This window comes from Batrachochytrium dendrobatidis (genome assembly GCF_000203795.2).
Source record: "Batrachochytrium dendrobatidis JAM81 unplaced genomic scaffold BATDEscaffold_1, whole genome shotgun sequence".
Taxonomy (NCBI): Eukaryota; Fungi; Chytridiomycota; class Chytridiomycetes; order Rhizophydiales; genus Batrachochytrium; species Batrachochytrium dendrobatidis.
The window spans coordinates 2,418,207-2,436,083 of NW_006281099.1; the positions used below are offsets into that span (position 1 = coordinate 2,418,207).

Sequence of the window (17,877 nt, forward strand, 5' to 3'; positions counted from 1 at the left end):
CGCTTGCTAACCACCAACTCAGTTACAAACCAATGAAACTTGATTGTGTTTTTATTCAAGTGCTAATAAGCACTCATAGAAATAAAAGTAATCTTAAAATCACTGGTGCTGTCAAGTCGATATTTTCAATAGATCAGAATGTGTGTGTATGCTATGTAGATATAGGCAATGTCGCTCAGTATTCCTGAGATTGAGACCCAGCAATATCGCCAGGCTTTCCACCCTTGACCTTCTTGGGAAGTAGAACGTTGTGGATGTTGGGCAAGACACCTCCTTGTGCAATGGTAACAGCACCGAGAAGTTTGTTGAGTTCCTCATCGTTACGGATGGCCAGTTGCAAGTGACGGGGGATAATACGAGTCTTTTTGTTATCACGGGCAGCATTGCCAGCCAACTCGAGAATTTCAGCTGCAAGGTATTCAAGAACTGCTGCAAGGTAGACGGGAGCACCAGCACCAACACGTTGAGCATAGTTTCCTTTGCGAAGAAGACGGTGAACACGACCTACAGGAAACTGGAGACCTGCTCGCTGAGAGCGGGATTTGGCACCGCCAGAAACCATCTTGGATTTGTCACTGCTAGATTTTCCTTTTCCTCCGGCCATAGTTGATATTCAAAGTTAGATGCAGATTGCTGACGAGGAATTGCAGTCCTTTATAACAGTGAGTTTGGTGAATCTGCACAATCGAATCCAGCAACACATCACGTGTCACACCCTTGAATCAAGCAGTTTGATTGGCTGGATTCCAGAGTCTTGTTTGCCAGCGAAATCCAAAAACTATTTAATTGCACCATCTTTCCGTCAGTCAACAGCAAATCTATTCTATTCAAACATGCCTCCAAAGGACGTTACCACCACTGCTGCTGCTCCCACTGCTGTCCCTGCTGCAAAGAAACCCGCTGGCAAGGCTCCCGTAAAAACTGCCGAAAAGAAAACAAAAGATGCTACAAAGTCTAAAAAGAAGACCAGGAAGGAAACCTACTCCACTTATATCTACAAGGTTCTCAAACAGGTCCATCCTGACACGGGTATCTCCAACAAAGCCATGTCCATCATGAACTCGTTTGTCAATGACATCTTTGAGCGTATTGCTGGCGAAGCCTCCAAACTTGCTTCTTACAACAAGCGATCTACCATTTCATCTCGTGAAGTCCAGACTTCTGTTCGTTTGATTCTTCCTGGTGAACTTGCCAAGCATGCCGTCTCTGAAGGAACAAAGGCTGTCACAAAGTACCAGTCCTCGAAATAAGCTCATTGCTATTTTATACATTCGAGGTCCGACAACACTGCCTTATTTTCCCTTCTGTGTCTGTTGACATTGTAGATATACAACCCTCACAAGAAACCTCTTGTCTTGTTGTTTCCCTAAAAAATTCGGGACATCTTTGACATTTCACTAAATAAAATCAACTTCATGTCAATTAATACTACTTGGTTTGTTTGATAGTGTAAATGCGTTTCAATTTATGTCTGCACAAATCTCATGTTCTGGCATTCAAGTTTATTTTAGTAGATAAACCTCGCTGAAAAAGGTGCACGTAAAGAAACACGGATTTTATCTCGTCATGGCATGCTTGTGAATGAAATTGTAGACTAGAGCATACGCAAAGATATGCATCTGACTGGTTTCAGCTATTCTATTTGACAACTCCAAACCATTATACCAAACTGCTAAAACCCTATTTTAGCAACAGTGCTCCTTTTCAACCAAATTATCACTATTGAAGGGAATATTGCCTCCAACACCATATGCCTCATGACTCCACATAAACTTGCCAACCGCCAGTCCTACAACGACAGATAAAAACAATCCAACGTTAAACGACATGACCAACAGCATGCAGATATATGCAAGTGTAATTGTGACGAGACGAATCAGCGCACGACCAATTCGCATCTGTAAATGCGTCCACTTTTTTGTGTATAGGCGTGAGAGATATTGTGTTGGCGTGTGTTGGTTTGAATGATGGGAAATATCTCCCGAGTGATGCTGCAGAAAATCTATTCAACGAGATATTGAAATGTAAAGGCAAAGCAGTTGGCATATTTAGAACAGTAATACTAACACTCAAAAAGCTAATATCATAAACCATTCTGGGATAGAATGGTCACCATACTATAGTAAAATATAAATCACCTGATAACCCTGCAGCCTGGCTTGTATTTCCGTGTGAGATCACACGCTGATGTATATGACTGGAAGATTCGCTCATACTATGATCAAACACGCTTTCCTCTTCTCCATCAGGACCCATATCGATTTGATCAGTCAGATCCGTTGTAGGACATAAAGGCAAATTCTGCGACTCATGGTTTGGTTGCAGTTTTGGATGAGTAGAAATATTCAGCGATGTTCGCCTTTTTCCAGTAATCCGACTGCGTGGTCTTAGCAATGGCGTGTCGTCACTGAGTACACTGATATTGGGATTTTCCATGGGAGACCTATATAGGCCAAACGAATGATCGCTTCCAGACATGGGCAATTCCAATGTGTCGCCTAACCCTACATCATTGCTGTGTCGGCTCGACTCTACCATTTTCCATGCTGTGTCTAATCCAGATCCAACCACAAGAAGAAACTCGTAACCTATTGCTAAAAGGAAACAAAACAAGCATCCTAAAGCATATGAAAAGGTAGATCGCGGAACCCAGGAATCAAATAAAATGTAGTCGCTGTAGCCAAAATGAAAATACATTTTCATCGTTGGACCAAAGCGATGATTCGTATCGCCTGGTGACCCATTTTGGCCATGATCACGTTCAGGTGAATCCAAGGGACAAATATGTACCATGGGCTCTTTACTGCACATGCGTTTCCATTCATTACACTAAATACGCGATGTTACTTCAAATATCCAATTCTTGAATCTTGATAGTGAACAGTTTAAAACAAAGCAATATTATACCTGAGGCATATCTGGCATGCTCAAACATAGGCTGCCATAAACATCAAATCCAAAACACATACTTTCTGGCTGGCATGTTTCGCATCCAGTCATGTACATGTCGGAGCAAATGTCCAACACAAGCTGCTTGGCGTGTTTAGTTGTTGGAAGGTATGCAATTGGAGGTTCGTCATAGCACTGCTTCACCAATGTTCCAGTCTTGCACATCTAAAACGTGAATGCATTAAATTTTGGCTACGTTTAAGCAATCTACACAACATGGTAATACTTCAATAGAGGCTAGTAGATAAAGATGGAGACATTGAATAAATCGGCAGATTTAGAACAATAAGGATAACGCATCATCTTTTTTATCTGAATATTGAAACAAGTGACTTGTTGGGTAACAATGATCCAAATCCACGAATGTGGTTTACCTTGACATAGTTGCTACAGTCTCGCATGCCTGACATGTCTGCAGCACAAATATCAGCTAGTAAACTAAACTCCTTACAAAACCACTTTTTTGACGTTGGCAACTGTGTGCATGATTTACGAATACTGCAACCTATGGATAAACAATGCAGGGTTAGCGCCAAAAGCTAAACTCGATGAAATCAAAAGTTTACAATAAGCAAGTCTATTCAATATAATCGACATTACAACAGTTCAATGGTTGCATTGCAACACATATGTAGATATACAAGTACCTGGCATATTTGGCATGGACCCACACAATGCATTCAAGTTCTGAGTGATATTTTCTGATGGGTATTTGTATGACCTGCATGCTATTGCCGTTGGATCGACAATACAGTCGTCTGAAGCCTTGGTAAGACGAAGAGAGTTTACTTTGGAAATGCCAGTGGCAGATACTTTTTTGACGTTTAAATCATGGCGACGACGATGACTATTGTCGCTATGCGGGTTAGGTCGGAATCGTTTAGAAAGGGATGGAGAGTCTGCACTTTCTTGTGATATCGAAGCTGCTAATACCGTAGAGCATGTGGCCAGAAGAGTCAGCAGTAGTCTTTGAAGCAATGAAGAGTGAGCGACAGTATTTGAATTGGCAGCATCTCTACGCTTCGATGCTCCGCTACTCATCATTTCAAAGATAAAATATTCGTGTAGCAAAAATCACGCATATTCAACCATATTTTAGGGTGGGTTTGGAGCTTAGGCCCTATTCTTTTCTCCAATGCTCCAACCTGCTAAATATAAATGCTTATACATGCAATAGTAGCAGACCATAAATGGTCAATAATAATTATATTATGTATGAAAAATGAATAGATCTGAATACTAAGAGACTGGTGGGCTGCATGCTTGGTTTCTTGCGCACATTAGTTAGACTTTTCGATCACGATTCGAAATAAATTCGTTTGATCGTCTGTACCTAAATGATACTATAGCATTGTAAAAGCACCTTCTATATGTCCCTTATGTCGTATTGGAGCTGTGTATGCTTTGAGGTGTTTCAGTAGCGCAGGCAGTAGAGATGAGTAAACTCGCTCCTTCCAACTGCTGCTGATAACTATTTCTTTGCTTTGTGGACAAAATCTCTTTTGGCTTGCAGATTGACTGACGATTGATTAGTTTTTCATGACATACCCTCAAACGTGAATGTCTGTAGATGGTAGAGAGCCATTGAGCTGACAGCTGTGGACATGCATGCACATTCAAAATAGATAGATCGACACATTGGTTTATAATAACTAATACACCATGTGCAGTAATTTCGGTCAATCCAGCCATGCCTAGCATGCGTAGCTTACCACATCCTTGGGATATTGAATAAAGACCTTGATCTGTCACTTGAAAACATTTGGTTATAATGAGTTGAGTGATTTGTTCAAATGCATTGATGGAATGAAAAATGTCATATGGATTAGCATCATCCAAATGGATGCAGATTGAAGAATCAGACTCATTATTTTGCAAAACATCATTAAACCGAGTGTTATGTTCACATATTGACGTGGATGGCATTGTAAAATCCCTGTTGTAGTCGTTAGATGTGGGCTTATATGCCATCCAAGCCAATCCGCGATCAGTAATATGTCCACATTGGGCAAAGTTCAACTGTCGAAGATACCGCCATCCAGACTTTGCAATGGTTTCCAAACTCGCATCTCCTATTTTTCCGCACTCGCGTAAAATCAAAGACTCGATTAATGGACAATATTGTGCCAGTATTGCCACAGTTTCATCCGACACCTGTCTGCAGTATGAAAAATTGACAACTCGAAGTATGTGGCATGACTGTGGAATTTGATGCAAAAGGGTATCCGTTATCCACTCGCAACGGTAGAGATTCAGATGAGTTATATTGGGACATGCTAGGATTAAATTCGTGATAAGAATACGCTGACTTCTATCGCCCATGACTGGAATCATTGAAAAATTTAGATTGGCAATCTTTGATGCATGGAGCGCTCCTGATGCCGTTGCTGTAAGAACATGCAAAAGCCTAAGCCATTTTTGAATGCTGTTGAAAATAGGATATTTCCAAAAAACCTAGAGTGTGTTGTGGTGTATAAACAAGCGTCGATTCAATGGTTCAAACAAAGCATGTTAGTTGAATCTAAATGGCCATCACATTTTAAAATAAAATCAACAAGAGTAGATACGCTTGTCAGTTTAATTTGGAAAACTACCTTGTAGACACAAAAATAAAATTGGCGGTTGAGAACCATCAGTGGCAGTAGATCTCGTTTTGAAGAAACGTGGGTGATCAAATGCATTACCACTTCAGTAGGCAGTTGACGATAAGCACGCTTTGCGGTTCTGTTTTCCTTGGCTTGTACCTTGCCAGGATTGCTAATGGTATGGCTTGCTTTAAATAAAAGGGGCTGGATTGTCTTGCGCTCGTTTTTTAAAAGATCTGATGCAAAGCCTTCAGTAGACACACGTTTGGTACATGATATAGACATACTTGATAGTGGTAAGATGGCAGACTGAATAGGCGCGATATCGGGTGTATTACAAGGTATACTCGGCGCATGTTCATAATTTAAGAATATCGTATCTGACTGTTGAGTATCCAAACAAGTGGTGCCCTTGAAAATATGCTTTTCAGCAAGTGATATATACTTGTTAAGCTGTATATGTGATGATTTTTGATGCAGATATAAGGCGGTTGTATTGCACCATTCAAGTTCCGCTCCATTAAACATATAAGACTTGGTAGTTCAAAGAGCGGAGTGCAAGTGTAAAAGTTGCTTCAAGTACAAAAATTGGCATAAATCTTGACAAAAATTGGCCCAAATACAAAACTAACAACCAAAATGTGTTTATTCTTACAGCTGATGATAAAGGGTATGAAAGCGGAGATAAGCGAGAAATTGTCAACAGAAAAGACTCTTGGAGTTCTTTTGCAAATATCGGTAAATTGTCTGCTGGTTTGAATAGTATGAGCATTTATCGATCGTATCTTGCGTACCGTGACGACAGCCCGACTTGTCGACACGACCAATCTGTTGATTCTCTTGATTGAGTATAGAACAGCGTCACTCGTTTTGTCTTGTTCTGACACGAAAGTTTGGGCGTTCCACTAGAGTCTGCTAATCTGAAGCAGTCGTGCAGTTTTACAAACAGAAAACTCTTGCTGCGACGGCAATCTGCTTGATGCCATCAGAATGGCTTCGAAACAATGAAATTGGGTTGTTGGAATACAAATAAATATTTATCTGACATTCTCCTTTTGTCTTCAGTTGTAAACTCGACAGGTTTTGGGATGAACAATGGCAACAGGAAGGTTGATGGAGGCAGAGATGGTCAGCAGCAGACACAAAACCCCATGTATCAGAATGCTATGCAACAAGTGATATCACATCTGCTTTCTCAAGGACTTACCCCTGCACAGGCTCAGCAACAAGCCCATGCCTATGTTCAGCAGAACCTTCAACAACTAATCTCTCAACAGCAACATGCCCAGGGGCAGCACCAACAGGCAATATCACAACAGCAGCAACAAAGTGCAACTTTGCCTGAATCTACCACAGAAGCCCAACGCAAAGTACAGCAACAGCCTGTCCAGCAGATTCCAGCTGTTCAACCGGTAGCTACTTACGAAACGCATCGTCTTATTGCAGCCGGAGCAGGTGTTATGCCCCATCATATAATGAAAGTGCCAAACCCAAAGTTTGATCTTAAATCATTCAAGGCTCCTGTAACAATGGTTCGTCAAGATCCATACAAGATCCGTCAGGAACAATATCGTTTGGATGCTATCCGTCAAGGAAAAGAATTCAAGGCTGCTGGTCGTGGAGACAATCAGATCGATGGCAATATAGGGTTAGGTGGCATCAACATTAGTCTTGATAAGGACAAGATTGCACCGTTTGGAAATGCTGCAAAGCAAAAGCAAAACCTATTTAAAAAGAAAACTCGAACATACTATTTGAGTCGAGACCATGAGGATGCTGGAAATAGTGATCGTCTTGGAGATACGGATATGATTCTTACCAGCGTGAATGCTCGTCACGGAGATCCAGATCGCCATCCATGGGTGCTGCAGGATGATGATGATCAATACTACACTGGGAATTTGGAAGGATCTCAGGGGTCAAACTATATGCTTTTTGTTTTTGTGGTCAGTTTATCTTTTAATTTAAACAGCTGTGTATTTTTCTTGAAGCGGATCAATTCAACTTTACCATGTTTGGATCGGTGTATTTTTATCTGGAATAGAATGGAGGATTCAAGGTCATTCCTGCGACAAAATTTTACAAATTTATGCCTAGGGTAAACTATCGTACGTTGACGGTTGACGAGGCAGAAGAGCAGATGAAAACCAAAACTAGATCCAAGGTTTCATCTCACTCTGATCGATGGGTCATGCGAAACAAGGTATTTTGCTACAACATATCTTGACAATGATTTGGCATTTTACTTATAGCGCTAGTATGTTGAATAAACAGGAGGGAATAGATGGCGAAAAATCCATGTCGCTCATGGATAAGCTTCGAAATAATATTATAGACGAGTAAGCGTGGCACTATTTATTGGAGATTTGAATCTCGCATGTTGTAAATCAGCATTGTTGCCTTTTGGTTTGAATGCAGCGACTGATTATATACTAATGTTTACAAGCATGTGCTTTGATAAATCTATACAACCAGTGAGCCCAAACATGCTGTTGTAAAAACTAAAAGAGAGGCAGAGCCTGGACTTGATTACACGGAGGAGTTTGCAGACGATGAAGAAATCAATTTTGGTATTGATGATGCCGAAGATGCCAAAGATGCTGCTCGTCGTATGTTTGGTGAGGACAGGGCAAATCAGCGATTTGAGGACGAAGAAGATGTGGATGCTGAGCTTGACAATTTACGCAAAGGGAAAGTAGCCAAGGTATGCTGGGTATACCCAACCTTGATATTAGATTTGGGCTTATTTTCTAGAACAGTCGTTTTACAAGTGCTTGGTATCTTTTGGGAATGCTAACTATTCAACGTGTATCTTCATTGGATTCAAATTGCCAGAAAATCGCCAAGAGTCTTGTTAAACATGAAAAGAATGATGTATACGAAATGGATGAAGAAAACCCTTATGTCAGCGATGAGGTAAAGACTTCGAGACTTTTAATGCGTGTTGTATCTGTATCTGATTTGTATATATTTAGGAGGAGGATGAGGAGCTTAACGAAATGGAAGAGCAAAAGGACGAAAAGGCAGCTCAACAGCAGGCCATAGCAGCTAAGAAAGAAGCCGATTTGATTATGAAGATTCGTCGAGATGTGTCTGGATCATCAACAAAGTTGCAACGATCTGGATCCATTTCAGGCACACAGTCTCCGCGTGTAGCCTCACCTACATCCCCATCATCACAGCCTTCTGCAACGTCCCCTTTATCAAACACATCCACAGCCAATGGAAAAAACAGACCCAAATCAGGTGGATCTACCCCTGGACCTGCTTCATCGTCAGAAATCAAGAGAAGACGTGAATCTAGTGTCAGTACTGGTATGACTGGACATAATGTAAGTGTTGGATTGCGTCCTATTTGTCATTTTTGAGCCATCTTATTAGTGTTGCGATCTCTGACTATTTTGTCAACCTGGTGATCTGGCTAAATTCAAACATCAGAGTCCGCCGCCGCCTCCTGCACCAGCACAAGTCATTGCCCGAGAGCTCGAGAAACAAAAGGAGCAACGAAGCAAGAAGCGAGCGCGAATGTCGATTGCGAGCCAAGGAGATGCACCATCAAGTCCATTCAATCCAACACAGCATCAGTCTAGTTCCAAACCTAGTAGTCGACCACAATCCAGCTCGCCAGCCAGTCCGCACAATTCGCAGGTTCGTCAGCCGACTCCACGCTCAATCTCTCATTCTTCGGCCGCTTCTCCTTCAGCCTTGTCTGTTCCTGGATCGCCACCTCGTAGCGGTGATAGTGAAAACACAGGTAGCTACAAAATTGATGTTTTAGATAGATCTCAATGTAAAATCAAACGGTTTGATTATTTCAGACATATGAGGATTGATGACACATACAATGATGGCTTGGTTGAAATTAGGAGCAGTATTGACAGAAGAGCATATCATTCGTGTGATTCAAGCTAAAAAAGGAGCACCTATTACGGTCAAGGACATTGTTGCACATGTACGCAATTTTCTGCAATCAAACCCTACTAACAAGGACCTTTTAAGACAGATTATGCGTCGTGTGGTGGTTCATGACAAGGAAACTGGAATTGTCACTTTGAAAGATGAATTCAAGGGTAAATACTAATCGGTCTTGAACCAACCGCTTTAGATGCTTTTGATCTTACCGATCTCTTGTAATGAATATGGCTATTGTTTATCTGATCCTGGCGAATACAAATATCTTGAAATAAAGCATGAAATAAGCCGGATGAGTTGCCGATTATTTCTAGAATGGCTGATTTACGGCCGTATTCATGTAAAACAGAATACTTTCAGTCAATATTTTGCTTTGAAATAAACAATGGCTTAACCTTTGCCATGCTTTCCTATTAAAATTTGGTATTCTTAATTCAAGTGTCCATCATATGATAATCACAAACGATCTCTTTTTGCATAGCCATATATTGCACGATCGTCAGATTGATATACTGAGTTCCGCTGTCAAGTCTACAAACCCTACTTTGTTGTATTCTAAAACCTCGGATGTGTTGCGTTCTAGTCCAATAGAACAATCTCGGAAATGCAACAGTTGTCTTGGTGTCGATCACCAGAAACCCAGTCAACTTTAACGAGTTCGGAGGGAACAATGCTGTCTAGTAAATTGATGGAAACTGACACCAATCATTTCATGAGATTGGCTGCTTATTATGGACTGACACTCTTATTTAGTGACTCATTCTCATGGATACGGCCGTAATTACTGATAAACAGATGTAGTGGAGTGATTGAGACAAGGCAGCCCCTACTATATAATTACCAAGCCACCCGAGTGCTTACAAACCATCAGCAATCAGCCAAATGGTTGATCGAATGTGAATTGGTGATGAAGCACTACTAACAAAAAGCAAGTGCTTATAATCGAAAACTGTGACAATGGGATGAGAACAGAAAAAGTGTTTTTGGCTGTATAGAAAGCTCTAATCTTGCCATGCTTTGAAAACATTCAGACGGTATCAAACAAGCAGCTGTTGCAGCATTTTAGAAACGAGGTCTTGGTTCGTAAAACTGCAGTTTAGGTCAATGTCAACTTTATATAGATGGAGAGTGATGTTGTCTATATCGAATCCAGAGGATCAGACTGTTTAAAAAACTGGTCATGGTACACAAAGTATAATTTATAAATGATCCTACCACTTAGATCGGCAAACAATCTATCGATATTGCAAAAGGCTGAAGGTAGACTCTATCTTGGTGATACAATGACACATAGCCTATTAAGCCTTGCCACAAGCATAAACTGTACAGAGATGAGTAAATACCATCTCCCATTCACTTTCGGTAGAAGGACCCGTTACTACTGAAAAGTAATATCCAAATGTGCTTGGCTGTGTATCTGACACTGCTTGTCAACTCATGAGTAACGGGAATTTTGGGACTTGGTGGCAAAGAGCGGATTTCAAATCCGCCGAATGAAATCCGACGAAGCATTTTAAATTAGTATATATATTTGGATATTTGATTAATTGAAACCAACAGTTATCCTGTTTAACTTGAAAGAATCCTTCGGTTGATTATCAGCTAAAGCCTACGAGTTTGCTTCAAAATGGTCAAAGACACCGCTGTTATGATAATGGAAGAATGTCTACCGTCAGACAGAACATTTACTTGGAGCGACGTTGGATATAGTGTTGCTGACAAGACTAAAAAAAAAGAAATGAAGACTCTCATACAAGGCATGTTTGGTCAGGTAAAGGCGGGCGAGGTTGTAGCTATCATGGGTGGTTCAGGTAAAGTCATTGTTCGTTCATCACTGGTTCAAATATCGTTATTTTCAGCAATGCTTGACAATGCAATATCAAAACTCTCATGATTGGAGTGTCACTCCATGCTTATCACATTGTGGCTTATCTTTTGCTATTTTGTGAAACATCAATGTATAGGTGCTGGCAAATCCACTTTGCTCAACACATTGGCCGGCCGAATTGGGCCAGGAAAACTTACTGGTGAAATTCTGACGAATGGCAAAAAACGTAATGCATCGACATGGAGACAGCAATGTGCGTATGTCGAGCAAGACGATGTCGTCTTTCGGAACTTGTCAGTATACAACACACTCATGTACTCTGCCCTTCTCCGACTGCCATCCACTATGCCTAGATCCGAAAAAGAACAGCGCGTTGAAAACGTCATTGCCAGTCTTGGCTTGCAGGGATGTCGTGACACTTGGATTGGTGATTCAGAAGTTCGTGGCATCTCAGGCGGCGAGCGGAAGCGAGTTTCCATTGGTATTGAGCTTGTGACGGATCCAGATATTTTATTTTTGGATGAACCTACTTCGGGTTTGGATGCGTTCAACTCTTTAAATATTGTCAGCACAATCAAACAGCTTGCGGTTGCTCAAAACAAAATTGTGCTCATGACAATTCATCAACCACGCACAGATATTTTGGAACAGTTTGACAAAATTGTGCTGTTGAGTGTTGGAAAATGCCTGTGGTTTGGCAGTACGAGTGGTAAGCTGAAGCATAAAAGTGTACTTTATAAATACCAGTCATGCTAATTATTTATCATGTTTTCAGGTGCACTTGAGAATTTTAAAAGTCTAGGCTATCCTCTTCCCGAAAAAACCAATCCATCCGATTTCTTTTTGGACATCATGACACTAGATTTGCGATCCGATGAACTGCGCACAAGCTCTAAAGCACGTATTGACAAATTCGTCGCTTCATACGAAGAAATACGCCAAATCAAGCATAATACTAACCCTACGACTTTTGTTGCTGGGAACGATACTAGAGACTCTGTAAAGGAACCTACTGTATGGCCGTCTAGTTGGCTTACCGAAATTAAAGTTTTACTACATCGTAATATGGTTGATTTGTCACGAGACAAGGCAACAATTGGAACGACATTTGGACAAAGTATATTCCTCATGCTTCTTATTGGCTTTATATATTTTAAACTATCCCATGATACTGCTGGTGTTCAGAGTCGTATTGGACTGTTGTTCTTTATTTGTATCAACCAGACATTTTCAGTGGTAAGCCAAACTTGTGCGAATTTGCCTAATTGTCATTTACTCGTTTTATTTGGTATCTTACTAGTAGATTCACCTTGTATCTAGGTTATGCCAAATATCTCAGTATTTCCTATACAGCGACAGATTATCAAAAGAGAGCGTGCTGCAGGTTCTTATCGATCGTCGTCGGCATTTATTGCAAAATGGATTTCGTCTCTCCCTCTCTCGTTTTTGGGTGCTATTGTATTGACAGTCCCAATCTATTGGATGGCTGGACTTCAACCTACTACGGAAAAGTTTTTTACATTCGTTTGTGTTATTTTGGTACATGTGAATGCAGCCAATGCTCTTGGTCTGCTTATCGGAGCTGGTGTTCCTAATGTTCGCGTTGGGCTGATTATTGCTCCACTGGTTAGTATCACTTTTGTCTTGTTTGGTGGCCAACTAGTCAATCTTGACAAGATCCCAGCATTTCTTCGGTGGTAAGTTGATTGCTTAAATTATCTAGCTAAATTACATGTAGATGCACTCGTATTAATGTTTATTTTTGGCACCGATAGGCTGCAATGGATTTCTTTGATTGCATATTCAAACAAAGCTCTTTGTCAAAACGAATTTTCTGGACTTGTTTTTGATCCATGTCCTGCTAACCGTACCTGTTATGCCAATGGCGAAGCAGTTCTTGTCGAATTTTCATTGCACACTCCTACTCTATGGACTGGTGTGATTATTAATGTCGCTATTTCTGTCGCCTTTTTGATTGGCGGATATCTCATGTTTGATCGTACAAGTCGTCCACTGCTTAAACTCAAATAGTAGGCACTCTAGAACTCTTGGTGCCACAGCTTTAGTCGAGCTTGCTCTTGAGAATATATCTACTATCACCAAATTTTTATTCAGGGTAGTTTCAATCGAGTTTCATTGTCAATAAATCAAATCTCTTGAATGTGTGATTTTGTGTTGAATGGCGAAAAACAATTTTGAATTCAGATTGATATTCGTGTAGTTGTACAAATGATGCGACCCTGTAAGTATGGCATGCAAAATATTGCCATCACATGGTACTTGGTTGGTTTAAAGTCAAGGACTCGAGAGATGGAAACGAGCAAATGATCTACTTCAACGTATCAAATCCGCATATTTAAACCCTAAAATTACAAGATGTATAGTTGTCTGCAGCATTACGGCAATATTCCGGAATTCCGATCACTTTGTAGGATATCTAGATATTCGAATCAACATACAACAAAAAAAATACAGTTGCTCTTGTTTAATTGACAGTATTCGCTCACATATGCGTATTAAAGGCCATGAAAAACAAATAGTAATACAGCGACTGCAGTAGTTATGAATTTAACTAATCTGGCTTGAAAATAGTACATTGGTATAAAACTAGCTTTGTATGAGTAAATGTATCCTATGATATTCAATTCCCCAAGTCTGCTGTCAATAACGATGCCATTAAAAGTATTATATTTGGCGATGGTGTATTTTTCTGCAATTGGAAATGAAGCTCATTCTCACGCAGATACAATTAGTCTATTGCTTCCTATTGGTGAGTCTACACTTGTTGTCATCAATTTGGAACACTTGTTAGTCCTGTTTCGACGCGGCAAGTCCTCATATGAACACCAATACAAGAATCAAGGTATTAACCAAACAAATCGTCATTTACAAGTCCGAGTTACCTGGCAACAATTGTGCAAATGGATCAACGTCAGAGTATTTGCAAACCAAACAGTTTATTGGACAAAACCTAACTGCTCTTGAAAGCTGTTTTTCTACACTAACTCGTATCAGTTCCTTAATGACTATCCCATGTTAACCCTTTTCAAATTAATCATCGTATCATGGCCATTATATGTCATGATAAGTATTATAAATAACGTAATATTTGAACTGCAGCTGATAATTATAATTTACAATATATTTGTTGAACCAACCAGATAAATCAGCTCATGCAATGGTTATAGGAGTGCGGCAATTCGGCTGTAGACAAGTTGATGTTTTACTGTACATGGAAGTTTTATTGTTTCAATTGAACTAAATAATATGGATAAATGATATGTTTTAACATGTTTTACACTCAATCCCAAAATGAACCAAACAGGCCCGAGACAAGTATATTTGAAAAAAAACAAGCTTTTTCATGTTTGACCCAGGAAAGTGCAATGTTTTCTGTCTCTACATGAAACATATGGTTTAGCCAATACTTGGAAGCATGCCATTGAGTACTACTAACATGATTGGTTTATTATCTCGACATGTTAACTTTACACGATTAACATCGATCTGGTAAGCCCAGCCTGGGCCAAAAAAACACATGAATATAAAACCAATGTCATACTCCACTAGACCATTTAATTCAACCTATCTAATACATTAAACATACACCCTTATTTTCAGTATGAAGTTCAGCCTAGCCTTTGTTCTATCTGCTCTTGCTTCTTTGGCTATTGCCACTTCAGATTCTGCTTCCGTGGAACCACTTCCATCCGCGACAAAATCTCACCACTCGGTGACATCTCGTACCAAGTATCATCGTAGAACTCGTACAAGTTCCAGGCCTAAACCAAGCCCTTCTCATGGTACATGCAAATCTAGTCCTATATTGTTTAATATGATACCATGTTTGGTACGCGTTTTTAACTAATCAACGTTGATCCAATCTTTGTCTACGTTTACAGCTCACTCTCACACTACTGCCCGACACACTCCGATTCCTAAACCCTCAACCCCCAGTGATTATGACGATTGTCATGATGATGACGACAGTGATGATGAACACGATCATGACAAGGCTCGCCACAGCCGTAAACACAAAACCAAGACTAAGTGTGGATGCAGACCTGCTACCATAACCATAACCAAGACTGTTACTAAATATTCTACTGCAAGCAAGCTATGCTTTAGCACTTCTACTTCATCCTCACTTTTGACTGCCACTTACGACACTTCCAGCTCTACTCTTGCTCCATCTTCAGATATGCCTAGTGTTACCTCTACTCCGGAATCAACTGTTACCTCTACTCCAGAGTCAACTGTTACCCCAACTCCGGAATCAACAGTCACCCCAACAGTTACTCTAACTCCAGAGTCAACTGTTACCTCTACTCCGGAATCAACTGTTACCTCTACTCCAGAGTCAACTGTTACCCCAACTCCGGAATCAACAGTCACCCCAACCCCGACCCCAGAGCCAACTGTCACCCCAACAGTTACTCCAACTCCAGAGCCAACTGTCACCCCAACCCCAACCCCAGAACCAACGCCTACTGCATAAATATACATTTATTTTGACGAGTATATGGTTTAGAAAACACTCATCGTGATTGAATTTTTGATAACAGTGTTTGTAGGCCAAAAACCACACCATTTTCAACCCATTCTATATAAATCTTTAGCGTCATTGCTAGATGCTTTTTTGAAAGTATCTTTATTCTCAACATCAATTTTTTATGAATCGTATGTGTCATGTCAGGAAATAAACTGCCTTTTAAACTTTATGGTGATTTTATACAAGATATAATGGAACTTGATGGGGTTTTCGATAAAGCAGAGACGGATAAGCGTGTCAGTGATATCCGTCACGCTTTTCGAAATGTCATTGAAATCATTTAGTACTGCCAGCATACGATCAAACGAATTTGGTATGAGTGCATGTATTTTCCACCTGGATTATTTAGGAATGGCTTTAGTTACAATGGAATCGGGGTATACGCTATCATTGACAACGATGTTATCAGGAAACCAGAGCTGTATGCATCAAGTCAAGCCTACAAGGAATGTTCAATACATACAGGTACGGTCGATCCCAAGCTGCTTTATTGCAAATGAACCAGCATCAAGATTTGAAAGAAATCAATGCCGAGTAAAACGATTAGGGATTCAATATCAATAATGGTACCATTGGAATTTAGACAGTTTTTATTTGTAAAAATAGACTTGAATGAAAACAAACTAGTTACATTCACTATGCAAGAGTAACATGTGCAGATGCATACGACACCGAGTTATCCCGTTTTGTCAGTGCGCGACTTGACTGGGCGTAGTGCGTAAACTTGATGTCCACTTTTTTGCCCATATTTTCCAAGCACTCCAAAGCATGCAACAAAACCCCGATCGGATTTCGACCACAAATAGTATTTTTTGTGCGCTTTAAATAAGCTTCAAAGTCTTTGGAATTACCCGTTTCGATCACTCGCATGGCTTCACGATCGAGTTTTTCAATAGAAGCATGAATTTGAAGTGATGGGTCAAACTGGTAGGTATATCCAAAATTAGGACCCCAGTGACAAAAGTCTGAAGAGACAATAAACAAATTGGTCGAGTCTGCTAGATAAGGGGCAAAGATGGTGGCATAGTTATGTTGATCTGAAGATCGCGATGCTCCTACCAATATGGGAACGATCGTATATGGTGTTGTTTTTCTATTTCATAAGCACGTTGTTGAGTAAATTGAATCAAAACCGATGCAGTTTATCTTATGGACTTCTTTCAATCATGTATTGCATCTTGGATGTTGTTAAATAGACAGGCTTACTTGGACATGATTTTGTAAAGGTATGGAAGATGCATTTCTACACTGTGTTCATCCTCATCAGCTTGGATGGACAAGGTTTCAAACTGCCCAGTGGCTTTTAGACTAGCAACAACGTCTGTGTCAATAGTGAGATCTCCAAGCGGTGTTTTGTAGATTGTACACGGAGAAAGCGCACATCCCCCAATATATACATGATGGCTCGGACTAGCTTACAATACAACATGCTGGTGAGTTATAAAATAGCTTGAACAAGACCAGATATGTAATGAACGACAAGCACAATGATATAACACCATACCCCAGAATAAAGACTCGTTTTCTAAATTGACAATCCAAGTCCAATATTGATAGGGAAAACAGGGTTAGATGGAAACAAATTGGTAGAATTACAATGTTCTCAGGCAAAAGTTTAAACTTGAAAACAGATCACCAGCTGATTGACCATTACGACGAGTACTTACATCTGGTGAGAGTCAATGGCTCCATATGCCCAAGCAGCTGCAGGACCGCTGTAACTATATCCAGCATGACTAGTTTGATTTAACGGTAACAGGGATGACAGTTCATGATTGAGATAAAGGTTAGAGGCTGCATCCAGTTGCAATAGAAACATGCATGGCTTTATCAAAAGGCATTCAAGACAATGCTCAAGATTGAGTGAGCTTACGGAGCAATAATGGCCCGAACATTGGGATTTGGAGTAATATCTGCAGTAGAAATCCAAGAGTCTAGTTGAGAAGACAGCTGTTCCTGAGATGCTGAATACCAAGATCCGGCATGGGAAGCTTTTCTTTCGATTCTTGCAATACCAGACATTGTGACGAGCAGAATAAATTGGCAGAAAT

General features: G+C 40.3%; 8 protein-coding genes across 8 annotated transcripts; 4 read left to right on the forward strand and 4 right to left on the reverse strand.

The window, feature by feature from the left end:
* Positions 1-175: 175 nt before the first annotated feature.
* Positions 176-562, reverse strand: BATDEDRAFT_8166 (uncharacterized protein; the record flags this gene model as incomplete). The annotated part of the gene is made up of 1 exon (XM_006674911.1): positions 176-562. One exon carries the CDS (start codon positions 560-562, stop codon positions 176-178), a length of 387 nt encoding a protein of 128 aa, XP_006674974.1.
* A 61-nt stretch (positions 563-623) lies between these two features.
* Positions 624-1,250, forward strand: BATDEDRAFT_29269 (uncharacterized protein; the record flags this gene model as incomplete). The annotated part of the gene is made up of 2 exons (XM_006675570.1): positions 624-662; positions 894-1,250. The coding sequence occupies 2 exons, from the start codon at positions 624-626 to the stop codon at positions 1,248-1,250; spliced, it is 396 nt and encodes a 131-aa protein (XP_006675633.1).
* Positions 1,251-1,489: 239 nt separating this feature from the next.
* Positions 1,490-3,993, reverse strand: BATDEDRAFT_84890 (uncharacterized protein; the record flags this gene model as incomplete). The annotated part of the gene is made up of 5 exons (XM_006676292.1): positions 1,490-2,002; positions 2,139-2,829; positions 2,908-3,114; positions 3,324-3,454; positions 3,597-3,993. The coding sequence occupies 5 exons, from the start codon at positions 3,991-3,993 to the stop codon at positions 1,686-1,688; spliced, it is 1,743 nt and encodes a 580-aa protein (XP_006676355.1). The 3' UTR covers positions 1,490-1,685.
* Positions 3,994-4,326: 333 nt separating this feature from the next.
* BATDEDRAFT_21954 (uncharacterized protein) lies at positions 4,327-5,819 on the reverse strand (the record flags this gene model as incomplete). The annotated part of the gene is made up of 2 exons (XM_006675362.1): positions 4,327-5,403; positions 5,544-5,819. The coding sequence occupies 2 exons, from the start codon at positions 5,817-5,819 to the stop codon at positions 4,327-4,329; spliced, it is 1,353 nt and encodes a 450-aa protein (XP_006675425.1).
* An 866-nt stretch (positions 5,820-6,685) lies between these two features.
* On the forward strand, positions 6,686-9,615 carry BATDEDRAFT_21955 (uncharacterized protein; the record flags this gene model as incomplete). Its single annotated transcript, XM_006675363.1, has 8 exons — positions 6,686-7,480; positions 7,579-7,737; positions 7,809-7,873; positions 8,010-8,238; positions 8,289-8,450; positions 8,510-8,866; positions 8,973-9,288; positions 9,401-9,615. 8 exons carry the CDS (start codon positions 6,686-6,688, stop codon positions 9,613-9,615), a joined length of 2,298 nt encoding a protein of 765 aa, XP_006675426.1.
* Positions 9,616-11,184: 1,569 nt separating this feature from the next.
* On the forward strand, positions 11,185-13,305 carry BATDEDRAFT_8584 (uncharacterized protein; the record flags this gene model as incomplete). The annotated part of the gene is made up of 5 exons (XM_006674964.1): positions 11,185-11,257; positions 11,411-11,983; positions 12,050-12,510; positions 12,595-12,971; positions 13,050-13,305. 5 exons carry the CDS (start codon positions 11,185-11,187, stop codon positions 13,303-13,305), a joined length of 1,740 nt encoding a protein of 579 aa, XP_006675027.1.
* A 639-nt stretch (positions 13,306-13,944) lies between these two features.
* BATDEDRAFT_21957 (uncharacterized protein) lies at positions 13,945-15,772 on the forward strand (the record flags this gene model as incomplete). The annotated part of the gene is made up of 6 exons (XM_006675364.1): positions 13,945-14,044; positions 14,087-14,137; positions 14,436-14,455; positions 14,696-14,784; positions 14,896-15,077; positions 15,177-15,772. 6 exons carry the CDS (start codon positions 13,945-13,947, stop codon positions 15,770-15,772), a joined length of 1,038 nt encoding a protein of 345 aa, XP_006675427.1.
* A 628-nt stretch (positions 15,773-16,400) lies between these two features.
* On the reverse strand, positions 16,401-17,849 carry BATDEDRAFT_18471 (uncharacterized protein; the record flags this gene model as incomplete). Its single annotated transcript, XM_006675117.1, has 5 exons — positions 16,401-16,919; positions 17,033-17,236; positions 17,331-17,351; positions 17,494-17,562; positions 17,700-17,849. 5 exons carry the CDS (start codon positions 17,846-17,848, stop codon positions 16,463-16,465), a joined length of 900 nt encoding a protein of 299 aa, XP_006675180.1. The 3' UTR covers positions 16,401-16,462.
* Positions 17,850-17,877: the final 28 nt, after the last annotated feature.